At 39.7% G+C, this 22,897-nt stretch overlaps 3 protein-coding genes across 7 annotated transcripts in view; 1 reads left to right on the top strand and 2 right to left on the bottom strand.

The window, feature by feature from the left end:
- Positions 1-1,160: 1,160 nt before the first annotated feature.
- On the bottom strand, positions 1,161-3,831 carry lrrc20 (leucine rich repeat containing 20). 2 transcript variants are annotated; one of them, XM_056365239.1, is made up of 5 exons: positions 3,572-3,831; positions 2,420-2,508; positions 2,037-2,186; positions 1,778-1,945; positions 1,161-1,678 (listed from the first exon to the last, which is right to left on the bottom strand). In XM_056365239.1, the coding sequence occupies exons 2-5, from the start codon at positions 2,487-2,489 to the stop codon at positions 1,542-1,544; spliced, it is 525 nt and encodes a 174-aa protein (XP_056221214.1). In that variant the 5' UTR covers positions 2,490-2,508; positions 3,572-3,831; the 3' UTR covers positions 1,161-1,541. The 2 variants fall into 2 exon arrangements, with proteins under 2 accessions (XP_056221214.1, XP_056221216.1); XM_056365241.1 differs by lacking the exon at positions 3,572-3,831 and adding an exon at positions 2,648-2,666.
- Positions 3,832-6,781: 2,950 nt separating this feature from the next.
- ndr2 (nodal-related 2) lies at positions 6,782-10,313 on the bottom strand. Its single transcript, XM_056366348.1, has 3 exons — positions 9,996-10,313; positions 7,515-8,293; positions 6,782-7,380 (listed from the first exon to the last, which is right to left on the bottom strand). The coding sequence occupies exons 1-3, from the start codon at positions 10,258-10,260 to the stop codon at positions 7,228-7,230; spliced, it is 1,197 nt and encodes a 398-aa protein (XP_056222323.1). The 5' UTR covers positions 10,261-10,313; the 3' UTR covers positions 6,782-7,227.
- An 840-nt stretch (positions 10,314-11,153) lies between these two features.
- pald1a (phosphatase domain containing paladin 1a) overlaps positions 11,154-22,897 on the top strand; it is a 54,284-nt gene continuing 42,540 nt past the window's right edge. The window contains exons 1-3 of one of the 4 annotated variants that reach the window (XM_056366363.1): positions 11,154-11,364; positions 21,917-22,114; positions 22,316-22,418. In XM_056366363.1, coding sequence (XP_056222338.1) covers positions 21,930-22,114; positions 22,316-22,418 — 288 coding nt within the window. In that variant the 5' untranslated portion in view covers positions 11,154-11,364; positions 21,917-21,929. Of the gene's footprint in view, positions 11,365-15,079; positions 15,420-19,251; positions 19,472-20,125; positions 20,149-21,916; positions 22,115-22,315; positions 22,419-22,897 lie in introns of those variants that run through there. The other 3 variants (XM_056366362.1, XM_056366361.1, XM_056366364.1) reach the window with 3 other exon arrangements.

Here is a 22,897-nt window from a genome sequence, read left to right as displayed (position 1 = left end):
TTATACGTTTGACTCCACCAATTGAAATACATTTAATTCATAATGTTGTATAGCTAATGGAGAAGCTAATTTACTCGACTTTTTGCATCATTACAGATCTAGTCTACAAGTAAAAGCAACCAAAGGGAAAATACTAAATACCAATATTATATGAAAAATACTTATTATTATCATTATTATAAGGTCAGTAAATGTAGCATTTATTACATAATGAATAAATTATTATTAATCAATGTCATTATTTGGAGAAATTGTTCTGTATTTAGTTTAACTAGAACACATGCAATCTAGTTTACAGAATAACACCTCCTGCTGTAAACATAATCAAAAGCATGTCGCCTTAGAGAGCCAAATATCTATAACTGTACACTAACACTGAAAAAATGAAAAATGACTGTAGTTTTCCTCTGGTGTATGGAAAATTAAAGTCATTCAGATTGCAGAGTGATGCACAATGCAAGGTCACAGGCAGAAGTCACGTGACGTTGTAAGCCTGCAGCCCTGTTGGCCAGGAGACATCCTCCTTTGGCTGACTTGTGAATATAAGAGCTTGGCATGCTCTCTTTGCATATTTAAAGTCTTGTTCACAGAAAAAGGATACACAATAATCTGGTCATTAGTGAACTTCTTATATATCATAATGCCAACACCCTCTTGTGTTTGTATGACAGAGAGGCTCCCATCAGGCCAAACATCAGCTTAAGTGATCCAGACTCAGCAGTGCTGCTATTTAAAGAATGCCTGGAAAGTCTGAGCAAAATACTTTTAATCACTCCACTATGGGCTAGTCTCTGTTATCTGCAGCCTTCATTACAGATGGAAGATTTAAGAGCTTGATCAGCACTTACATTACCATCTGTACTTTCTCTATCGCCTACTAAATCAAGCCACTGTGGTGACCAGGTAGCTTCAGAAGTTAGCTTTTTGCTGGTCTCTTGAATAGATTTTTTTGTAGACAGTACAATAATTTGAAATTAATTGTAACATTATTGAAACTGAAATAATTGCTTTGTGCCCTAAATAGACTATACAGTAACTGAATCTGAATTCAGCTCAAGCTATGTGTCTTCAGTTTAGTATAATAAATTAAAAATTCATTTAACATAGTCTCAACAATGAATGAGTCACCCAGTGAAAAATAATGAAACAATAATGCATAGTTCCCTTTGTATAAGCTTTAATTGAAAAAAACTTTTTTATACTATCAAAAGTAATAAATAAGTAATTGCAAGTATCTCAGCTGAGACAAAAAAAGTCAAATGGTGCATGAAGATGGACTGATTTCATTTCCAAATATCAACTTCATCAGCCCTTCACAGTTCATACAAAGGACAAAGTAGAGGCCAAAGGGTGTGGTCACCAGCAGGGTGTAAAAACAATGGTCTTTACACACCTCTGTGCTCTTGTTTCTTGTACAGCATTGTGATATCTTCAAGTATCATGTTTTCTCATCTCTCAGGCACACGAAAGCATCCAACTTAAGTAGTTAAAGGCACACAGCATGCAGTCTATATGTGGTGAAATATCATTTATGACACCATCTAGGACTGTGTTGTGGACAAAATGTCAAATTTGAGGGGAGACTGCAGAGCAGACTGAGTGTTTGAGTCCAAGGGGTTTGACTTTACGTTTAGCCACTTAAGCGCTGGCATGGCAGACAGCTTCTCCGCGGGAATTTCTGTAAGTAAAAAAAACATAAAACACAGAATGAACTAAAGCTTAAAAAATACAACTCTTTCTCTGACACATACAACATGTATTAATATTTTATTATTACCAGTGAGGCTATTTCCCTCCAGGTTAATCCTCTCCAGTGTGGCTATCTCAGTAAGCTTGTCTGGGAAGGTGGAGAAGCTGTTATTAGCCAGATTGATGCTGGTCAAATGCAGCATTTCTCCCACGGCGTCAGGCAGTTTGGTGAGAACATTTCCTTGCAGGTCCAGTTCTGCAAGGTATTTCAAGACACAAGTAAATCAATGGGTCGCACAGCATAAAACCATTCTGTCAACATTTGTGAGGTATTTATTATCCATTACCTCTCAGCTGTGTGAAGGTTGAGAAGAACTTGCTGGAAAGTGCCTTCATCTCATTGTCAGCCAATGTGATAACACGGATGTTTTCTGAAACACTCCTCAGGACCTTGAACACACCGTCTGGGAAAGAAATCAGCTTGCAGTTTGACAGATCTGCAGAGAAAAAAAAAATACAATTATGAGATTATCAAGCATTAACACAGCAGGGTGATATTGAATATCTATAATTAACAAACACTTTGGGATTTAAATACATTGTTACTTGAACTAGCAAATGCAAGTCTCTGTCACCATCTGCTGGTGAAATCTGAAATAGCATCAACTACAATACAATACAGTTGTTAGGAAACTGCAGAAGTAAGGAGTAAGAGACAAAAGAGTCTTACCCAAACAATCTTTCCCCTCCTCTACAGTTGCATTAATCCTCCGGGCCACATTTGCAACTGCCTCAGCCATTTCTCTGCAGTAAGTGTTCCTAAGGGAAGTCATACAACTTTACACTTACACATACTTTTTGTAAGTGAGATGTAGCCAAATAATATAGTAAGAAATAATGACAATATATTATTACAAATGTATCTGGCTTCATGCGGTTACCACACTGCTGCACTGACTTGATAATAAGTAGGTGATGTATCTCTTCTTAGGCTTTGGTTGTATTTTCCACATCATATGTGACAGAATGAAACATTTACTGGCAACTGACATAAAGGGAGGACATAATATAAATCAAATCCCCTGACTCTAACACTGAATTAAAATTTTCTGTAAATTTACATTCCTTGTGGAAGAAATACTCAAATCATTCAGTGGATAGAAATTCAACAATGAAAATACATACTCATTTTGAAGAAAGGCAACTTTCAGAAAGTTTTGTAAAGATTTCTGACCTACAAAATAATGAAATTATAAAAATGCCACAAATTTGGAATAATTATTGAATTTTATGATAACTGGTACTTAATGAAATAGTAAGGCAAAGGTAATGACAATCTACAATATGTTGGGGATTTTTCTGCTATCATTGGACTTTTTATACTAGACAACTAATAATTTATCAGAACATAACCACATATTTTTCTGTCGATCTAGTAATTGACTAATCTACTTTCAGGTCACTAGTTGGTGGATCATGCAGTTAGTGCTCTAAAACCAGATGAGTCCCTGAAACCTTAACCCTAACCCTTGACTCTGACTCGTCACTACAGTCGTTATTAAAACGAAATAAGACCTCAAAATGGAAATAGCAACATTAGAGTAAGAGAGTGAGCGACCTCGATATTTTATTTAACGTTTCTTTCTACTGCTGAATAACCCTAAAGTTGAAACCACTGCACTACTGAACTGGACCTGGTTGCTACTGAAGATCACATTTCCGTCCTACTACACACATAATTTAATGTAAAATATGATTTTGGCCAACTGTTCTATGGCCCTACACTGTCAGACATATACAAATACAGCCTGTTGAGCTACAGACAAACAATTAACCATTATTCATTAGTGTTTTATTAAAACAACGCCAGGGAGTCACTTACCCAGACTAGAAGCTCCTGTTACAGAGCCTGACAGCTGCTAGCATTAGCTAACGTTAGCTGCACCGCTCAACCACAGTCTAATTTGGTGAGTGTGTATTTTTAGCCCCGGGAGAGGGCAATTCACCTAAAATATTTCGATATGTATTAGGAAGGTAATACCCACTGGGAACACCTTACATAGTAAACAAACGTTGGATAACTTTGATGCTACTTTGTGACATGAATTAGCATGAATTAGCTTCAGGCTGCTAGAAAACAGCCAACTAGGAAACATGTTGAGTGTCAGCCCTGCGCTTTCAGATTGCAGACAACGCAGCTCAACCACAAAGCTCAACTGAAGTAACAAAGTAAGCAAGATAAGCATTAATGCTTCCGCTGGTGAAGTTTCAGTTTACATCCATGTCTGTCCAGACCGGTCCAGACTCATATAATATATGTAGTGACGGCTTTGAAGGAATTCGATAAAAGATATTAAATGCATAACATTTTTACATTAATTTACATGGATTACATCAAATACATAAATTAAATTTAGTTCAAACAATAAATTCATTTTAATTGATAAAATGTTATTAAATTAAAATGAATAAAATGGAGTTAAATTCATTACATGACATTAGTTTTAATAAATTGATTAAATGCACAATATGTAATTTTCGGCTGCTTGTTCTTCAGTGTTATACGTTCAGGAGGTTTTTATCGGGTGCTGAATTATCTGCAGAGGCATTATCTGCATCTCTGACACTATTTGATCCTTTAAAATACAATTAACAGAATTTAACTGAGTAATTGAGTTTAATTGGTAAATCTAATTAAATTTAAATGAAATAATTATTAAGTTATTGTTATTATTATTAAAGTATTATTATTAAATTATTATTAGAATTTAATTAAAACATCAATTGAATAAAAATGTAATTATTAAAATAAAATAAAGTACAATATTAATGAAATTAAGTTTAATGAAATTAATTTAATTAGATTAGATTAACTCAGTTCAATAAAACATTTCATTACATTAAAATAAAATAATTAAATTAATGTCATTATTGTTAAATTATTATTATCAATTAGAATAAAATAAATTATCAATATCAATTAAATAATTTAATTGAACTGATTTCATTAATTGATTAACTCAAACAAATAAGAATAAATTCCAAGAATTGAATTAAATTGAGTCAAATTAATTGCTCCATTAAATAAAATTCTTAAATTTTAATTCTCAATTATATAGACTAGATTGACTGAAATTAATTCAATTACATTAAATTAAGCGAACAATAATTTAATTCATTGCACACCAAAACATGTTTTGTGAGGCCACAGTGACCTTGATTTCTGACCTTTGGCCACCAAATTCTAATTAGTTCATCCTTGAGTTCAAGTGGTCCTTTGTGCCAAATTTGAGGGCCGGCAGTCCTGAGATGTCCTATTTGGAAGAATGGGACAGACGGATGGCTGGTTGGATGGACAGACAACCCAAAAAACACTATGCCTCTGCCCAACGCTGTTGCCAGTTGTAAAAAACAATAACTTCACATATTACTACAAATATGTTTCAGTTTGTCAATATTGGGCGTCGACATGGGAATATTTAAATAATATGCATAAAATATCTCTTTTGCGCCACATCTCAATATAGACTGCAACTAACAATTATTTTCATTATCAATTAGTTTGCAGGTTATTCTTTTGATTAATCAATTAATCACTAGTCTTAAATATCAAAAATAGTGAAAACGTGCTGATTAGAATTTCCCAGAGACCAAGGTGACTTCAGAGGTCTTGTTTTGTCTGGGCAACAGTCCGGATCCCATGGAAATTTAGTTTACAATCATAATATGACAGAAAGCAGAAAATGATCACAGAGGCTCAAACAAGAGAATGTTTGATGTTTTTCCATTATCTTTCCTTGAAAAATGACTCAAACAATGAATGAATTATCAATATAGTTACAGTCATTTTTAATCAATTGATTTACTTTCAACACTGTAATCACTTGATGTTTCAATTATTTTCTCGATCAATCATTTAATTTATAAAACATTTCACAGAAGACTGTGAAAAAGTCTTATCACAATTTTCCAAAGTTCAAAGTGGTGTTCTCAGATATCTTGTTTAATACAAGCAAAAGTCCAAAACCCAAAGATAATAAGGAATAGCGACAAATGATCACTCTTGAGAATCTGGAACCATGAAATGTTTGGCATTTTTTCTTGAAAATTTTTTTTCAAAATAATTGCTGATTTAATTTTCTGTTGATCCACTAATCATTGTAGCTCTAATTTATTTTGAATTATAAAGATTTTTTTCATATTTGCCTGAGGCTGAGATTGTTGTCTTACCTCTGAGTCCTGATCCACTATTCCCAGTTTGACCAATGCTGTGGTCATGACTCTGGCAAATTCCTGGTCAGTCAGTGTATTTTCAAAGGATCTGAATACAATGAGCCCTCTGGCTTCAGAAGAATAGAACTTAGTTTTGCTTTGTTACAACCAGCAGCCACTTCACAGTATTTGCTAGATATTACTCTGCTATACAGAGCTTTATTTTGAATTAGTGAACATCAGTGGACTTTGGCAATGACTCACTGTGAATGACTGAAACAGTGTGGAACTAGAAAAGTCTGCCTCCTTTGATGTGCCTGTTCTTTGTATCACACAAAGTAGTTCCAGATAAATATGCCAGTGATCCAAGCAGGGACATACTGCTGCGTGTTGTGGATATGTTTGGAGGTATGCTGTGTTTATATTGTGTCATGACAGCATAAACCAAACCAGACAGTTCAGAGAAAACGATGCTATTAGACCAGGTAACATATATCCAAACAACCCTTTTTCTGTTACTTTAAAATGTAAAATGTTGTCAAAATGCAAGTCATCAAGAACTAAATAAAATGATTTCAATACGAAAATATCTGATCAAAGAATGACTCAGCAAGATTAGAAATCTGATCAGACAATCAATGGCATCTTTTCGTACAGACCCCTTTATATCTATCTATCTATCTATCTATCTTTGATTGGTACCAAAAAATAGGTAATGGTTGGACAGTATTCTTGCATTTAAACTGGCTAAGTTGTAATAAAATACAGGCTTAATAACTTTCCTATGCTCACATGCCCAGAAAGTTCAGTATAACTTATAAAACATAACAAAATACATACTCCATTTGCAAAATGTACATAAATACAATTTTCTTTAATATTTACAATAAATATACATTAGTTTAGAGTTACACAAATGGTAGTGTACAATAAAACAGTGCTGGAATATTCAATAACATTGCCATTTTGTGTTTACATTGAGGAAATTGATAAGTTAAGGAGAATAAACTTTTATATTACATTGTGACAACTACACACACCTGGAGGGCAAGATGCTGCGGTATTGTTCAGTTTGTGTTTTAGCACATCTTAACATGACAATCTTCTCCTTCGGAACCAGAGCTCATCACAAATAAAGTTGTGTCTCATAGATGCACATAGATCAGCTACAATCTCACAGTGTACAGTGACAAATATCAAAGAGCTTTCTTTCCTTCTGACTAAGTGTTTTCTTTTGTTTTTCAGAAATTGGTTGCTTCCTCACAGCATTTTTGGGCCGTTATGCTGCTCAGCAACACAGGCCATGCTTAGATGGGGTTTCAGCTGTCACTGGCAGCCACACTCATCCACAATCATGTCTTCATGGTGTCGAAGGAGCATTTCTCCGTTTTCGTAGTACAGCATGCTTAATGGGCTCATTTTGGTTGGCGCACAGCAGGGCGATGCCACTCTGTCAGGATGATAATGTTTCAGTAAACTCTGGAAAAGGAAGAGACAAAACAGAGAATTTTGTTATATAGAATTAAACCAATTCACCCTAGTCTATAACAAATATTCTCTATTACAAATAGATAGATAGATGGATAGATGGATAAATAGACTGTAATACCCACCTGCATGTAAGCATGATTTGTTGGATTTAGGTCTTCTCCCAAAGGACCAGGACAGGAACCTTCACAGCGGTAGGCATTATACCTTTTAGGAAAGATGATCCAGGACCCCCAGCCTATTTGATTAAAGTCTACATGCAGGTCGACTCTGCGACAGAGAGATTTTTCACTCCCTCTTTTGGACACCTGCAGGCTTCTCACTGTTTGGTCTCGCTGGCCCCGTTTGCTCCTGCGCCTCTTCGGCCAGCGGGCCTTTTTGATTTCAGCAGGGGACAAGAACTTGGATTGTTCAGCTGTATGAAGCAAGCTTGCTTTGGCCTTTGAGTTTTCATCCGAGCCAGTGTGTGAAAAGACGACCAGCAGGGCTCGGTCGCTAACATCCTGCTCGCTCCTCGGGCTCGCCACATAGACAGGCTGATCAGGAAGCGACAGGCCTCTCTTTGTCTTTACCATTTTCCTTCTTGATACTCTTTTGTGTTGAATTCTTTCTGTCGATTTTCGTCTAAGCCAGTCCAGGAGAGGACTTGTCATGTTGAATACTTTCCAGCTCTGTGATGAAGTGACCAGTGATGATTCAGTGAGCAGCCCCACCAGCTGCTGTTCTTGGCAGTGCTTGTGCGTATGGCATGCCTGGCCATGGTGATAGACCTCCACTGAGATGTTGTAAGCGCTCGGTGTCCGAGGGAGCCTGATTCTCAGCTCTGCTGCCTGGATCTGCTTGTCAGCCAGCAGGGTGTGGAGGTCAAAGGTCGCAACCCAGCGCCTGTGTCTGTACGTCAAACCTAATGAAGTGAAAAGAGAAAGATTAGCATCATTGGGGTTCACACTTTATCACAAATAGCTCATCATTATAGTGGACATTATGGAAAAATCAGGATAAATATCAAAATCTATGTTACACTGATATGACCAGAAAGAAAAATTGCAACACATGCAACATGTTTAGGGCGTTGTACTAAAATAAATGTTACCTGTTACCCCCTGAATTCTATATTAAAGTTGAGGTAACTTGTTCTCATCTGCTTCATTGATTTAAGATTTGCTGTTGGAAATACTGCTAAATCAATACAATTGCTATTTCTGTCTCTGCAACAAGCATTGAGTTAATCTAAACAGGTGAAAAGTGGGAGTAACATTGGGTGATATGATGACATATAACCTGAGAAGATATCATGAGATGATAGAAACGCAAAGGAGATCTACACAGTCATCTACATCATGGTGTAAAACTGAATTTATATCACCTAGCAATACATAATATAGAGGTATTGTAGTAAAACCAAAATCTATCTTGTATTATCTGAAACTGAACCATGGGTATTTCAATTAACTGACATCAGAAAAATGTCACTATTCTCCAGAAATAATATATGTTTTTAATATCATATAAAACCTTTAAAAGTCATTAGTCTTCGTGGTGGCATCCTTTTAATAGTCTTATAATAACTGCAATTTTGTTTGTAGGTCCTTGTATACTTGTTTATGTTTGCAAAGTGAGGTGCAGGGAAAATAATCAATGCAAAATATAATTGCTTCTGAACTTCTATTAGCTTCATGATTAATGCTTGCATTGATGGAGATTTCAGCAAATTAAGGTTGCATGTAAAAATAATCCAGTCATTGCCCCAGTGTAGGACAACATGTGCTGCGCCCACATCTGTAATGGAAGAGGGGGTGGAGGTGGGGTCATTGTCATTCAATGAACAGGTGTGGTTCGAATTCATCTAAAGGATTAAAGCATTTTAAACATTTGACTTCTGCATTAATTGTCCAGTGCATTGACCCATTTAGCTGGACTGTTAATCAAAAGTGCAAACCGCCCTCTCTATGAATCCACTCAGAGCAAACACAGAGCCCCCGAAACCAATCATTTAGCACATCTCTGCCTGTCCTGGCTTCTGCATTTCCTCAGTCAGACAAATAGGTAATAACTCTAACACCTAGCAGCGATGTGAAATTGGATTCAGCAGCGGGGAGGGCTGTCCTCTGATGGCTGCTTGTGCCACCATTAAATCCCGAGCTCTAATCTAATCAAGCCAAGTGTGAAGAAAGAACTGAGGGAAGTTGTTGATTTGACTTAACAAGAGATTTGTATAGGGGGATGTCTGGCGAGGTATCTAATCAACATCACCTATTTAAGAAAAAAGAGGTTTGCTTTGAGAATTAGACAGAAAAACCGGCCTTTTCACACGCTGATCCCTGCGTGGTTATTCACCCACTGAGCGGGATGTGGATTGAAACCCTCTGAGGTCGTCTGGCACGCAGCTTTGACAGGACAACACTTGAGCCAAAGGAAAAAAAACTAACATTTAAGAGGTTCTTGAAAGGGTAGAGGAGAGATCTGAGTCTGAGCGGAGCAACTAAAGCTTAAGGAATAAATACAACACTCTACATTTGCCATCACCTTGTTTCCCTTCTCATTTGTGACCCATGAACTGCTTTTTTTTTTTTTTTTTTTTTGGAGAATAATCAACCAGATCTTACTTTTAGCCATCACACTCTTCACGGTGTCTGCTTGCTTTGCCGCATCTTGCTCCATAGTATCCATCGGCCTGGAAAAGTTTGACTTGAAATTCCTGTAGAGGTGCACCATGTAGGTTGGCAGGTGATACCCGGTTGATCGGTCCATCACGGAGAGACGATGCAGCGGCCTCATATAAACTCCATCTCTGGATTTATGAATCCCTTGAGCCAGCAGCACCAGCAGAGATGCGTGCAGCGCGACACCCAGAGCTCCCAATGAGCGCATGTTTTAGGCCAGTTAATGACAAATTCCTCTACTGGGAGATTAGGGGTGTCTTATATACCCTCACCCACCCCCTTTCATGTTTAACAAGTAGCTGAGAACATTAAAGGAAATTGACATGCGTCCTCAAGACTTGTTACCTGACAGCTCATCATCCATTCACTTGGTAATGAGGCGCCCGGGTGCGTGTTTACAAGGAGCGCTACTTTTTGTTTGCGCCATGATCTTTGGGCTTCTGCAGACTGATTCCCCATCCGTGGACTAATTGTTTCAGCTATTTGGCTTACACTAATTGTTAGCCTTTCCCATAGTGTAATGTAGTCTACTAAATGCCGTCTGAAATGGACTATAGGGAGAAGGATTGGGCTGTTGTGCTTATTAGGCACAGACTTAATGAAACAGTACAAACATTAACATAAAAAACATGTCAAAACATCATCCAGTAATCAGTTTTATTCAGATTATAAATAACATTTATAGCATAGTATGGCCTAGCTTGGTGCAATTTCTACATAGGCATATTTGTAGTTGCATTTATGGCTTCACACAAGCATATTGAGATTAAAAGATAGATAGAGGACTAGTACAAAATAAGATAAGGTCAATGAAAACTTTATATTGACATCAGGCACACTATCAGGCTCAGCAGGGGTAGAATTAAACGGGAGACGTCACTTTATCTCTAATAACTTCCTGAGGTTCAAACAGGAGGTGTACAGCTGATATATAGTCAATATTGATTTTTTTTTGTGACCTTGCCATAACTTTTTAAAGGTGTTTTAGATTTTCATGCCGTTTTGCTTTCAATACTACAATGATTCTATAGAAAATGATTTTTTTGGTTCGAGTGACTTGTAGAGAGCATCTGAGGATGGCCGCAGACTGCGCATGCGCTGTCAGTCTATTCACATAGCGAAATCCTTTTCCTCGTAAATTTCCCGAGAAAAGGACCCAAAAAAAAAAAAAAAAAAAAAAAAAAATCAATGAACGTTTTTCCCAGTGGTGTAAAGCACCGGTGCAGCTCTGCTACATCCTCCACACCGGACAAACCGAGCTCTGGAAACATGTTCTCTTCAGACGCTTTGTCATCGACCGTGTGCTGAAATGGTGAGTAGCTTTAAAGTTTACGGTTCTTGTTGCACGAGCTACGGCAGCCCAAAAGTGGACGTTGATGCCGTTTCGGATGCTAAGAGTCTAACAGAGTCTTCGTACCTTCATTAATTCTGCATTTTTAATACCTGCAGTGGAGCAGTTTGGCTATACTTGAAGGGTATTTTCATGAAGTGTTTTTGTGGTTGATGGAGCATACATGTGCTTGGCACCCCCCACTCCCCGTGCCTGCAGTGTATTGTGCACTGCATTCAGTCAGTGACTTCTCTCTCAAGCAGTGATGAAAAAAAAAATTGGGTAAACTGTCACCTTTAAGTTGGTGCACATCATTAGTTTAACACACATAAATAAACACGTTTTCACAAAATGTCAATTTATACTTTTGTTTTCTTTGAAAACACTTATAACATCTTCGTGTTTGCTGTGATACACAGCCTTTAGGCTAGTAAATGGATGCTATAAACTCTTGCCTGCCTGTGAAGTGGTGAAAATTTCATTATCAAAGTCACACTTTCCCATCTTTTTTTTTATTATGACATCACCCCCCCCCCTCCTGAAAGCAATGAATGTGCCACTAATAATGGAAATATTTTGGCATATGGTGGCTCTACACTGTTGTGTTACTTATTAGTTTAACTACTAAAGTTACAAACAAATGTGGTCTCCAGAGATAAAAAATGAACATACATGCTTAAATATAGTGTAAAAACCCATCTTTTCAGACTACATCTCAACGACTAAAGCTTTTGTCTTGCTTAAACAAAAACAATCAAAAAATCTTTAAGCGCTTGTGCTGCAGCAATGAACATACTTTTAGTTGTTTGCTTAAAAATGGTGCAGTCCCAGGTTTGGATGATATCCAGATCTTTATTCTACATTGTTTGAATGCATTTATTGTTAGTCATTCGGACATAAACATCTGCCAAATGAATGTAATATAATGCTAACGCATGTTAGCAGGTCATAGGTAATTTTTTACAGGTAGTTCAAAACTGGAGTATATTTTGAATGTAAAGCAGAGCTGAGTTTCTTGCATCTGGGATCATTTAAGTTTGCCTCTAAATAAATAATGTCAGTGCTGAAGGATTTTTTCCTATTGTCTTAAATGTCTCTATGATCAAGATTCATGAACTGTACCAAGACATGTTCGTTGTTGCCATTAGGTGCAATGTAATGTATGAAAAGTCTATAGAGCAGTAAGACAAAGCACATGACGCCCCTTTGATGTATTATAGTCCCGGCTTTTGTTTGATTTAGCCCCGTCCAGCTGGGATCAGTCTCCTCTCTTCATATCACTTTACCTCACTTACATCCTGGGGGAAGACAGAAACCGGCTCTTGACAACCGAGAGCGCAGATCAAACCGTGAACATCACAATTAATCAAGACTGAGAGCATGAAACTCCTCAGTGAGTGAACACCTGGATCATAAATGATTGAGCTGTTTATTCTTGGTTCAGCTTGATAAGAGGCATCGAGCAAAAACTTCACTCCTCCCAGGCTTAACTTGAAAAGTTGCAAATTTTCTGTTGTGAAATGTTGCCATAGCGAATGCTTTATTATCAACTATTTATAGGGATACTGGTTGGGAATTGATAAACTAGATAGGTGTGGGTTTTTTCTTGGGCAAGTTTATCCCCCTAAAATCCAGGGGATGCTTCAGTGAATATGAGAAATAGCTGATTTCTCTATAATTGTAGTCCCATAAAAGGTTTTAAAGCCTCATTGTTTTGATCCATATTCGCAGACTGTAGGGTCTCTGTGAAGTTGTGCCAAGTTACTGTATCAACACCTGTTTGGAGTTGAAATAGTTGTCATAATAATGAACATCTGTGTACCACTGACTAGAAATTTTGTGTACACGCCTGAGTGCATTGGATAATTTTAACCACAAGGTGTCATATTTGATCACTGGCCTCAAGAGAATATTGGATGTCCCCATAAAGTGGTCCCTCTGGGTTTTTTTAAATTCATTGTAACTGTAGATTCGTAGGAACTGTAGTGTTTGTTAATACATTTTTATATGACTATATTGTTGATAAAAGAAAGAAAATGATATAGTGATGCTCCTTTATTGCCAAAAAGACATTGAAAACAGGATATTGAATTCAACTTTTTTTTTTAGAGACTTAGTTTATGAGTTATTTTTCATGCTCATTCTGCTCCTAGGAACTCAGCTCTAGTCCGGATGAAATATTTCCCTTTTACTATCTCTGCCTTTCCTGTTCCTGTTACTAGGCTTTTAACAAATTGACTTTTTTTGGAGGTGAGACAGACACCAGGCCTGAGAAAAGATGTGGTCAAGACAGGTGATATTTACCGTATGCTCCTTTTTTCCACCGGGAACATTTGGCAGAGAGGATGTTTCTTTGAATCTGTCACAGAACATATTCTCTTCATCCACTTACTTGGACCTGTGCTCTGTCTTATCTCCTTCCAATAAAAAAAACTGGAAGGAAATAAAGGATTTGTACTAGTCAGAACTAGATGTCATAATCTGAAGTTTGTTTCTTGATGTGTGTGGGTTACTCATACAAAGTGTACCCCCCCCCCCCCACAAAAATCCCTCCCTGGATTGATTCATTCATGTACGGTTTATATGGGAGGGTTTTGTTTCACATTCATGGTGTTGCAACAACAAGAAGAGCCTTGGCCTGCACTGCTGCAGGAAGGAAGGAACAGGTGTGGCATCCATATCTCGAAAACCACTCACTCACTTTTGCGAATAAGCTTAATTTGGGTATTATCTTGTGACAGGCTCTTGATTACACAGACTTTTGTAAGACAATATTCTCACAGGCAGCGACTGGGTGTTTTGTTTCCCCATTTGCAGTCATAGTTGTCATTCGGTATGATTTATGTTTCGCAGAATTAGTGATTTTCTTCGGTGTGTGTCTGCACAGGTATAATATCACGAGCTGCTGCTGGCTTTGTTCTTACTTCAGCCCACAGGATGAAATAGGACACCTGGTGCATGAGAAGTTGCTCTGACCTCAGGGTTACGACTACAAGAGGTAGAGCACACAGCCCTTTTGCAGCTGAACCTCAAGCTTAAATCTAAGTATTTGCCCAGCTGTAAGCCTGTTTGCCCTCAACATGGCATGTGTTAACCGCTAATGAATGGAGTAATTAGAGCATCGTAGTGAATTAGGCTTACGTGATGTCATCTGTGTGCAGTTGTTACTGATCGTCAGCCTCCTTTTGGCAGGTCGACATTACATCATGTCAGTGAGGCTTAATGGCTGTTGCTGACTGTAAGAAGTTTAATAAGTGAAGGTTTAATTTTTGTGTTGGAGACAGTTGTTAAAAGGTCTGCCATGTGTGGGAGGCATTGTGCTGCCAGGAGGCTCTGATAGTGATTGGACGGTGAACCGAATGATGAGTAAGCCTCTCTGGGTCCGCCTCCACATCCTCTTCACACATCCCCACTCACAGTTACACACACACACACACACACACACACACACACACACACACACACACACACACACACACACACACACACACACACACAAGATCTGTCATATGCGAGCAGCCTTGCATACAAAAAAGTAACACAAAAAAAACCAAAACAACAAGGGAGCATGCTGTCACCCAACTAAACCTCAGATGGAGAGCTGTGCCCCCCCCCACCCCCACCCCCACCCCCACGACCACCCCTCCTTCCCCATTCCTTGCCTTCTCCTGCTGAGTGCCTGTCTGGCATCCTGTCCTCCTGAAGGACATGGTCATTGACTTGCTTTATTAGGGACACGTTAATGATGCGAGACCGCTGCCTGCCGTAGTGTGTGTGATCAGCGGGGCAGAGACAGATTACCTCACAGATCGGAGAGAGAGAGAGTGAGTGAGAGAGAGAGAGAGAAAGAGAGAGAGAGAGAGAGACAGAGAGAGAGAGACATGCCAGCGAGGATGTCCGACTGAGACCAGCGCTGCTTGCCTGCCGGAGAGAGCTGTCACCCCGGTTCTCCTTAACCCACTGTTTTCTGTTTTCTCGCTGTGCTCCTCAGAGACTCGAGCACCTCTCGGATGGTGGACTGAACAGCTGAATGTCAGGTATAGTTGTGATATACTTTACGCTCTGTTGTGATACTTGACTCCTCGCTGCAGGCTTGTGGTTCCTAGACATATCATCAGTACGTCTCTGAAGGATACAAAAGGAAATGGCATACGTTGTTGTCTAAATATCACTTCAGATGCCTGCCATGATTCTATCTCAGACTTCAGACTGAACTATCCTTTTCAAACTATAGAATAGAAAAGCTCCTTCTCCTTTTTCAGAGAGATCTTCATTGGGTTAACACATTCTGTTATAATACCAGTCATGTTTGATACTCACACAGCTACATGGATTACATTCTTCATGGCATGTGATGAAATGTTTATCATTCCTTCACCGGCGGACCAGCGCCTGTTTGACAGGATTCTGGCATCCCCACACCAACTTAGAAAATACAGCTGCTAAGTCATGATTTGTTTGCACATACACATGCAAGTTTACAGATTGCAATCTGAGCGGCAAGTGAAACGAAACATGTTAACAAATCTGTGTAAAATCTGCCAGTGGAGAGGTTCTCCAAGGCTGTGACAAATGAAAATGCTGTCAGTTGGCCTGGCGGTGCTGAACAGAATATTGTGGTCAGACGCTGGTGGTTTTTGAAAAAAGAAAATGAAAGCCACATTACTGCAGCCTTGAAATCATAGGGGGATAAAATTGCCATCTTGTAATGAAATAAATTACAGGCAGGCTTTTAAAAATAGATCTGCACACCCTTTTTAGCAGCTCCGTGTCGAGCTGTGATGAAAGCAAGAATGTGGAAGGCTAAAGGTTATTCATGTGATTTATGCCATATTCACTGCATAGTTTGTTTTTGTCTCATTCATGGAGTCCCAGTAGATTTGCTGCTTTTGCAAGAAAGAAATAAGTGCCTTTCAGTAAAGTTGCCTTTCAGCCATTCTGTGCACTTTGACAGTTAATCTGGACTATCTGTCTTCCAGTGTAGAATCTATTCCGGGGGAGTTTGATCAGATTTGGAAATCGCATCCTTGAACAATGTATCGCATGGCTTCCTTTGGGCCACAGTCTCTTTCTGAACATGCTGGCGGGGCGCTTTATTTTGGACAAAAAACAAACATCAGAGCTGTAAGCTGACACAAACTCACAATGAGGTCTTTGGAACAGTCGGAGGAAAGCGAGAAAAGATTTCATGCAGAGGAAGGACTGAGCTCATTTCCGTGCAGCACTGATATTTAGCTCAGGAACTAGCAATGTCCTGTGGAATCACGCCTATATGTAACCCTTAACCTCATTGGTGAAATATGTGTACAGCTGCAGGGAGGAAGTTTCAGAGAGTACAACTAAGCATTTCCTGTCAAGGTGTGCTTACACTTCCTCTGGTTTGGGGGGTGTGACTGGGTTGTATTGCTGGTCTAGTATCCTGTGATGTGTGAGAAACTGTGGGACACTGTGTCATTGTTATAGATAAGACTAAAACCGGATTGCTTTAAACCTTTTAATTGGCGTATTTTTAATTCGATTTTTGAACAGGTTTTTGCAATTTTCTATGTTGTCAGATTTCCAAAGCTGTGCAAACTCAAAACAGACAGAACATATTCATAAATAGTTGGTGCTGGCGCTGCTTTAGAAATGAAAACCTGACTGCATCATATAACATCAGCTTGTGTTGTATTTATACTATTCTGAACGAGTGGCTTCTCTGGAGTCCAATAATACCCAGGATCCTTCAATACGATGAGCAATGTTGCCAAGTAAAGTGAGTTGCATTCATTTTGGGCTCTTTTGGGGTGGGGGGGTGGGGGGGGTGGCTCTCCTCTCATCTTTATACTGGAAGTTGTGTTGAAAGATCTTCTCAGTGTTACAAAGTGATACCCATCTCTTATGAACCCCTGCATCTCTTGTGAATGAAGAGTGCTCTGCATCCTTCCTCGGGGCCACCAACAGATGCATCCTGCAGCTGCACGCTCCTTCCTGTCTGCACTCAGGCCCTTTTGTCTGAAGACGTTGCTACAGCAAAGTTGGGACACCGGCTGAATTTAGATGGGGCAGCCCTGAATGGAGTAACACTGGTAGGCTGGCAGGAGGTTCCAGTTTCCATGGTCTTTATTCTTACTGTGCCTTCAGCGAATTTAAATATTAGTGCCATTAGCTAACCTCGGCCAGCTGTTCACGGCCTGGCTCATGGTGTCATCGGCAAACTTTTTACATCGTCGTTCCACGTTGTCAGAGGAAATCTGAGTTTGTCTTGTCGTTTTATTGGCCTCACAAACAGTGCGACACTACTCCGGCTGACATGTGGGATAAACAGCTTCTCTGATGAGTTGCCTTGATTGGTTCTCCAGGAGGATGTTTATGACTGAGGGCTATTTCTACTCAGGCCTCCGCCCCGGCTGCCCGCTCTCCTGCCCATGCTGAAATCAGTGTGGCTGACGAGCTGAGCTTGTGTGTGGCGGGGACTTATGTGTCAAAGTGTGTGTCACGCCTTTTCAAACTGAAGTTTCTGTCAGGAAGTGTCAGTTAGCTTCCTTTAACACTCAGATGTTTTACAAATAACTACAGCACATGGGATAGGACTTGGGAATTTCCAGTGTCTGGATGGGAATAATGGGAGAATCTGCTGTCAGAGTGTTTTATAGCCTTCAAGTCAACCACATAGGAACATGCGTATTATCATGCATGACTGTGGTGGTGTGTAAAGGAAACCTACTGATTAAATGTCCTTAAAGTGACAGAGAATGAAAAGAGCTCGCTATGTAAATGCCCTTTGCCGTGAGGAATGCACACACTCTCAGCCCAAATAGGAAGTCAAGGAGACGGAGAATACATCTTATCTAGACCATGTCTCATATTATACCTTTTTACTAATGTACATCACGACACTGTGGCTGCAACTGTTCATGTTGTTTACTATTAATTCAAGTCAGTTTTATTTATGCTTTTATTTTTGCCTCAAAGGGTTTTTACAATCTGTACAGCCTACAACACACTCTGTCATTAGACCCTTCGTTTCTGTAAGGAAAAACTCCCAAAAAAGCTATTTTTGGGGGGCGGGGCGTTGACATTTAAGTGCGTTTTGATCCATCCTTTTTTTGTGCATTTTCAGTTTGTGCATTAAAAAAAAAGCCCTGATTGGAGAGAGGAAATTTGCTGCCACTGACTGTTTATCTTGATGCACCCAACTCCTAATAATCACATAGCAGTGGCGGAGATGTGCATTTATTTGCATTCTATGTTTAAGACTTCCTGGAAATTTGGTTAAAAGTTGCACAACACTTGATGGAAACTTGACTAGGAATAAAAATAGTAAAATTGCTATGTGGCGAAACGGAATGATAATCTGTTGTTTGGTCTATTAACTGTCCAAAAGGTTCCCAGAGTTTACGGTAAAGTCTTCAAGTTCTGCAAAATCAAAAACAGTCTCTAAAACTCACTCAAAATCACATCACTTTTTTGTATCAAAAAAGCAAGTTCAAATGAGTTTGGAATGGCACATAATTCATTTGAACTAATTCAAGCTGATGGTGAATTTTAGGAGCATCTGCTGGACCACAAGGCGAACTGCTTCAAACGCTCCGATACGCTTATAGTCTGTAAATTTTGAATTTGAGCAGGTCATTACAGTTCCAATATTACGTTCAAAGGATTGCTTAAATTTCACATAAGAAGTGACAGCCCCTACTGTACAAGACTCAACTGTGTGGTCTTTGTGCAAATCCTGTCCCTGTGAGAGGGAGCTGAACCTTAGCCATCTGGCTGCCAGATGTACCACTACTTTTGTCGGTCCCCTCTGTAGAGACTTGAGTCTCTATTGCATGAATCTACTCCCCAACATCAGACTGGAGATAAGACAAGGAACGTGGAGGACGCTGCCTGAAAGCTCTTGTAGGTTTTTTGCCCAATGCCAAGCAGCCGAGCGCTTTGAGCTCCCATGAGGGGTGTTTCCCACCGACTGGGGGTGGGCGAGGGGATTCAAAAGAGGAAGATTTCTTTTTGGATGTGATGCCAAGTTCTCACACTCCTTTGGAACCATGGCAGAAAACAAGCAGCAAAGAAAAGGGTCTGGAAGTGCAGATCGCTCTTCAACTCACACGTAAGACCATGAATTTTGGTGGATTGTTGCAGCATGGAGGGTATTTGTTGTTTTTCCTGTGGCAGTCACAAAATTATGGCAGCCTAGATGCTTTTGGTATGTGGTGAGGACTCAAATAGATTTGGGCAGCCGGGGCACAGTATTCTTAAAAACTTAACTTCCTTTTATGGAAGCTAAGTTTTTTTTATTGGGTAGATACTGAGCGTCTTTTTTTACTCCTTAAGTGTTTTTACTCCTCAGTTATATGATAGCAGCATATTTCCTAAAATCATACAATTATTCAAGACAAGCTTTTTGTGTTTAAAAAAAAAAACAAAAAACCCCAAAACATTCCAGCAGACAAAGTAGCCTAACAAGCAAATCAATATGTCGTTGTCTTACCCTTGAGAAGAAAATCTCTACCGAATCAAAAGGTACATGGTTGACCTGCCCACTCAGCTACAGACGCAACAATGAGGGGAGTAGCGGTGACTCACCCGCCACTTCTCTCTCCACAGAGCCTCTCTGCACAATGAGAGTCCACTCTGTTCAAAGCTGGAGATCACACACAGAGGTGCTCTGAGCTCAGGCGGCAGCAGACTACCTCGCCATACCCCTCAGCTGTATCCCATGAAGTAGATATTGATGTTGGATTGATTCTGTGCTCTTGGTCTACACTTTGCCGCTCCAGTGTGACAGTATGTGTATGTGTGAGTTTGTGCTGGGTGACATACTGTGCTTTCTAAAAAAATGTTTAAAGGTTTTATTTGGGAATTGTGTGTTTTTATTTTCTTCCTCTGATTGTGCGCTCTGTTGCTGTAGTGTCCTGATCAACTACATGTTATAAGTGATGTTAAGGAGCCGTGTTGTTCCTGACACTGACTGCTAGCTTGTCGGAAGACTCGTTTGTTTATCTGCAGAGCTCCCTGCAAGGCTCACTGTTTATTCAAGGGGGAGGAGGGTTTGCTTGAAACCTGTGGCTGGCTCGCGTGGGTGTCTGAGTGCTCTGTATCAAGTTGTATGATTAAAATATAAATACTGTCACACTCAACTGTAACCCCCTGCCACAGTGTTTTTAAATTGTAGCGATATGAAATTAAAGATGATTTTAATGTGTTTGAGTGCTGACTAATCCTGTAGCGGGGGGGGGGGGGGGGGTGAGTCACTGGTTGATTCTCTGCATGTTCTATCTCTATGAAAATACTTTACAAAACATGATTAAAATCTATGGCTCCTTATCAGAGGTACAGAGAGCTTTTTCTGCCTTTTTAATGTAATAAATACAAACGAATAGCAGGGGGTTGACAGTATTTCAATGAGAAATAACTCATATTTACAGTTTTTGGATTCATCAGCTGATTGAAATAGCTGTTTGCGCATCCACACTGTTTCTTGAAACCTCAGCATAAATATGTATCGAATTAGATAATTCGATACAATAATGCAAAGTCCAAGAATAATGACTTGGCATTTAGGAATTATTCACTTTCTTGCAGAGAGAACATAGCAGTTGCTTGCTTGTTGATCTTTAGTAGATATAATGTTTACCATCTTCACCATCTTTCTTTAGCGTGTTGACATGCTGAGGGTCATTTTTACTCACTTTACGTATGTTACTGTCACCGCCCACATACTGGTTGCTAAGGAATACATCCACTAGAGAGCAGCTCAGAGTCAAAAGTTTCTGACGACAACAAATATGGCGACGGTGGAGGAGATTGTTGTAATGTAACTCTGTTGAAAGAGATAAAAGCAGAAGCTGTGTTTGAGACAGCGGTGGACTGTGAGACCATTAAACACGTTGCATAACCTTTCCTCAAAAAGCTCTGCCATTTTTTAAAATGTTTCATTGTGTCCTATGGTCGTGTCTCGCATGAACTATTGGCTTCCCCCTCCCCCACGGTTTCCAGGGGTCTTTCATCTGTATCCATAAGCTTTTAGAAAACGTGCACAAATACAGAGAAAATGAACACAGAATATGGACAGAAGGCTCCGTCCGTTTCCTTATACGTATCTAACGTTGAACATAAATGTGCTGTAATATTTACTAATTGGCCCTGAACACAAAGTACATCTGAGGCTGATGGAAATTTCATTGTTTGTGCCAGTACTTGATCATAAACCAAAGTATTAGACATGATGAAATGTCTCTATCAAATTTCCCAACAGTCTATCCGGCAGTCAGGATTTACCAGTATGTTTAAAATGTGAAAAATCTGCATTATTTTAAATATGTATTAATACTATTTATACAATACCAGTGACTAGTACAGATTTTTTTCTTAAATCACATACGTGTGAAAGTGTGAGACATTAACCGACTAGCTTATCACACCTTAAATACGCCTATGTGTGTCGTCACTCCCCAAACATACTGTGTGTGTTGCCACTGTGTGTGGGCTTTTTATGAAGGTGTGTGAGTGTGTTTGCTTCCTGTTTCTGAGTCCGCTGTGATGTCATTCACAGCTGCTTGTGGAGCATGGGTACAACTGCCAGTGCCGCACCACAGCCTGTTTCCGTAGCGTCGCCGCTTGAGAGTGTCCATGGCAACGGGATGGCCGACAGCAGGCAGTCTCTTAGCATGAGCCCCTTTCAGACAGTCAACATCCACAACAACAAGGCCAAGTCCATTATCACCAACAAAGTCGCACCTGTCGTCATCACGTAAGTCCCTCCCCGAATCCGCGTTCTCACAATTGGGTGTTAATCCTCTTTGATCACTGTGGTGACATCCCCCCGCCCTCCAGCCGAAGTGTTTGCCCCTGTTATCATCTCATTTGTCAATTCCAGCCTGGCAAATAGTAGCTGATAATTGAATTGACCTCTTTTTACCAGCCAGACCTGCTGTTTTGTTCTGTTTCACAGGTATAATTGCAGACAGGAATTTCAGATTCACGATGAAATCCTCAAGACCAACTACAAGCTCGGTCGGATATCAGACACTATGCCCGAGCACTACCTGGTGCAGGTAAGGACGACACAACAAGCCCCTCTTCTCAGCTCCCAAGAAAGCACCGCACCGTCGCGGCGAGACGTTGAATCACGTCACCTGTCTTTTATATCTGCTCTTTTCACATTCACATGTCAAACTTACAGAGTGGCGTAGGAACATTGTCATGCGTCGTTTTATGATCTGGTGCAGCCACTGAAACAGGAATCGTTGTCACCCTCCTCTCAGGGCTTTGATGTGCTCTGTCACCTCCTCTGCCGTGGCTGGTCAAGCATGCAGTGTTTTTTGTCGGTGTAAACCCGCAGCTTCTGTTTACATGTGTGGGTAGGTTGGTAGTTTCACCTACACTAAGGTCACGTCCGCATGATAAACATCTTTTCCTCTCTTGGCCTTCAATCCAAACCAACCAGCAAAATCCAGTTCAGAGTCGTCGTCTTGCAACAGAACCAGTGGCGTTCTACAGATTCTGTTGTGTTGAACGGGTGCAGGGCTTTCGC

Source organism: Seriola aureovittata, chromosome 21 (assembly GCF_021018895.1).
Source record: "Seriola aureovittata isolate HTS-2021-v1 ecotype China chromosome 21, ASM2101889v1, whole genome shotgun sequence".
NCBI lineage: Eukaryota > Metazoa > Chordata > Actinopteri > Carangiformes > Carangidae > Seriola > Seriola aureovittata.
The sequence above is the reverse complement of the archived record's forward strand: the minus strand, read 5'-3'. Positions and strand labels throughout refer to the sequence as shown.

What these genes read in the sequence shown, in the direction of transcription:
- lrrc20 (XM_056365239.1), bottom strand. Translation starts at nt 2,489, where the DNA reads ATGGCTGAGGCAGTTGCAAATGTGGCCCGGAGGATTAATGCAACTGTA. An exon ending in AACCTTCACACAGCTGAGAG is followed by an intron (nt 1,946 to 2,036) that starts GTAATGGATAAT and finishes AATACCTTGCAG; the next exon opens with AACTGGACCTGCAAGGAAAT. An exon ending in GGAGGGAAATAGCCTCACTG is followed by an intron (nt 1,679 to 1,777) that starts GTAATAATAAAA and finishes TTTTACTTACAG; the next exon opens with AAATTCCCGCGGAGAAGCTG.
- ndr2 (XM_056366348.1), bottom strand. Translation starts at nt 10,260, where the DNA reads ATGCGCTCATTGGGAGCTCTGGGTGTCGCGCTGCACGCATCTCTGCTG. An exon ending in GAAGAGTGTGATGGCTAAAA is followed by an intron (nt 8,294 to 9,995) that starts GTAAGATCTGGT and finishes TCACTTCATTAG; the next exon opens with GTTTGACGTACAGACACAGG. An exon ending in CAAATCATGCTTACATGCAG is followed by an intron (nt 7,381 to 7,514) that starts GTGGGTATTACA and finishes TTCCTTTTCCAG; the next exon opens with AGTTTACTGAAACATTATCA.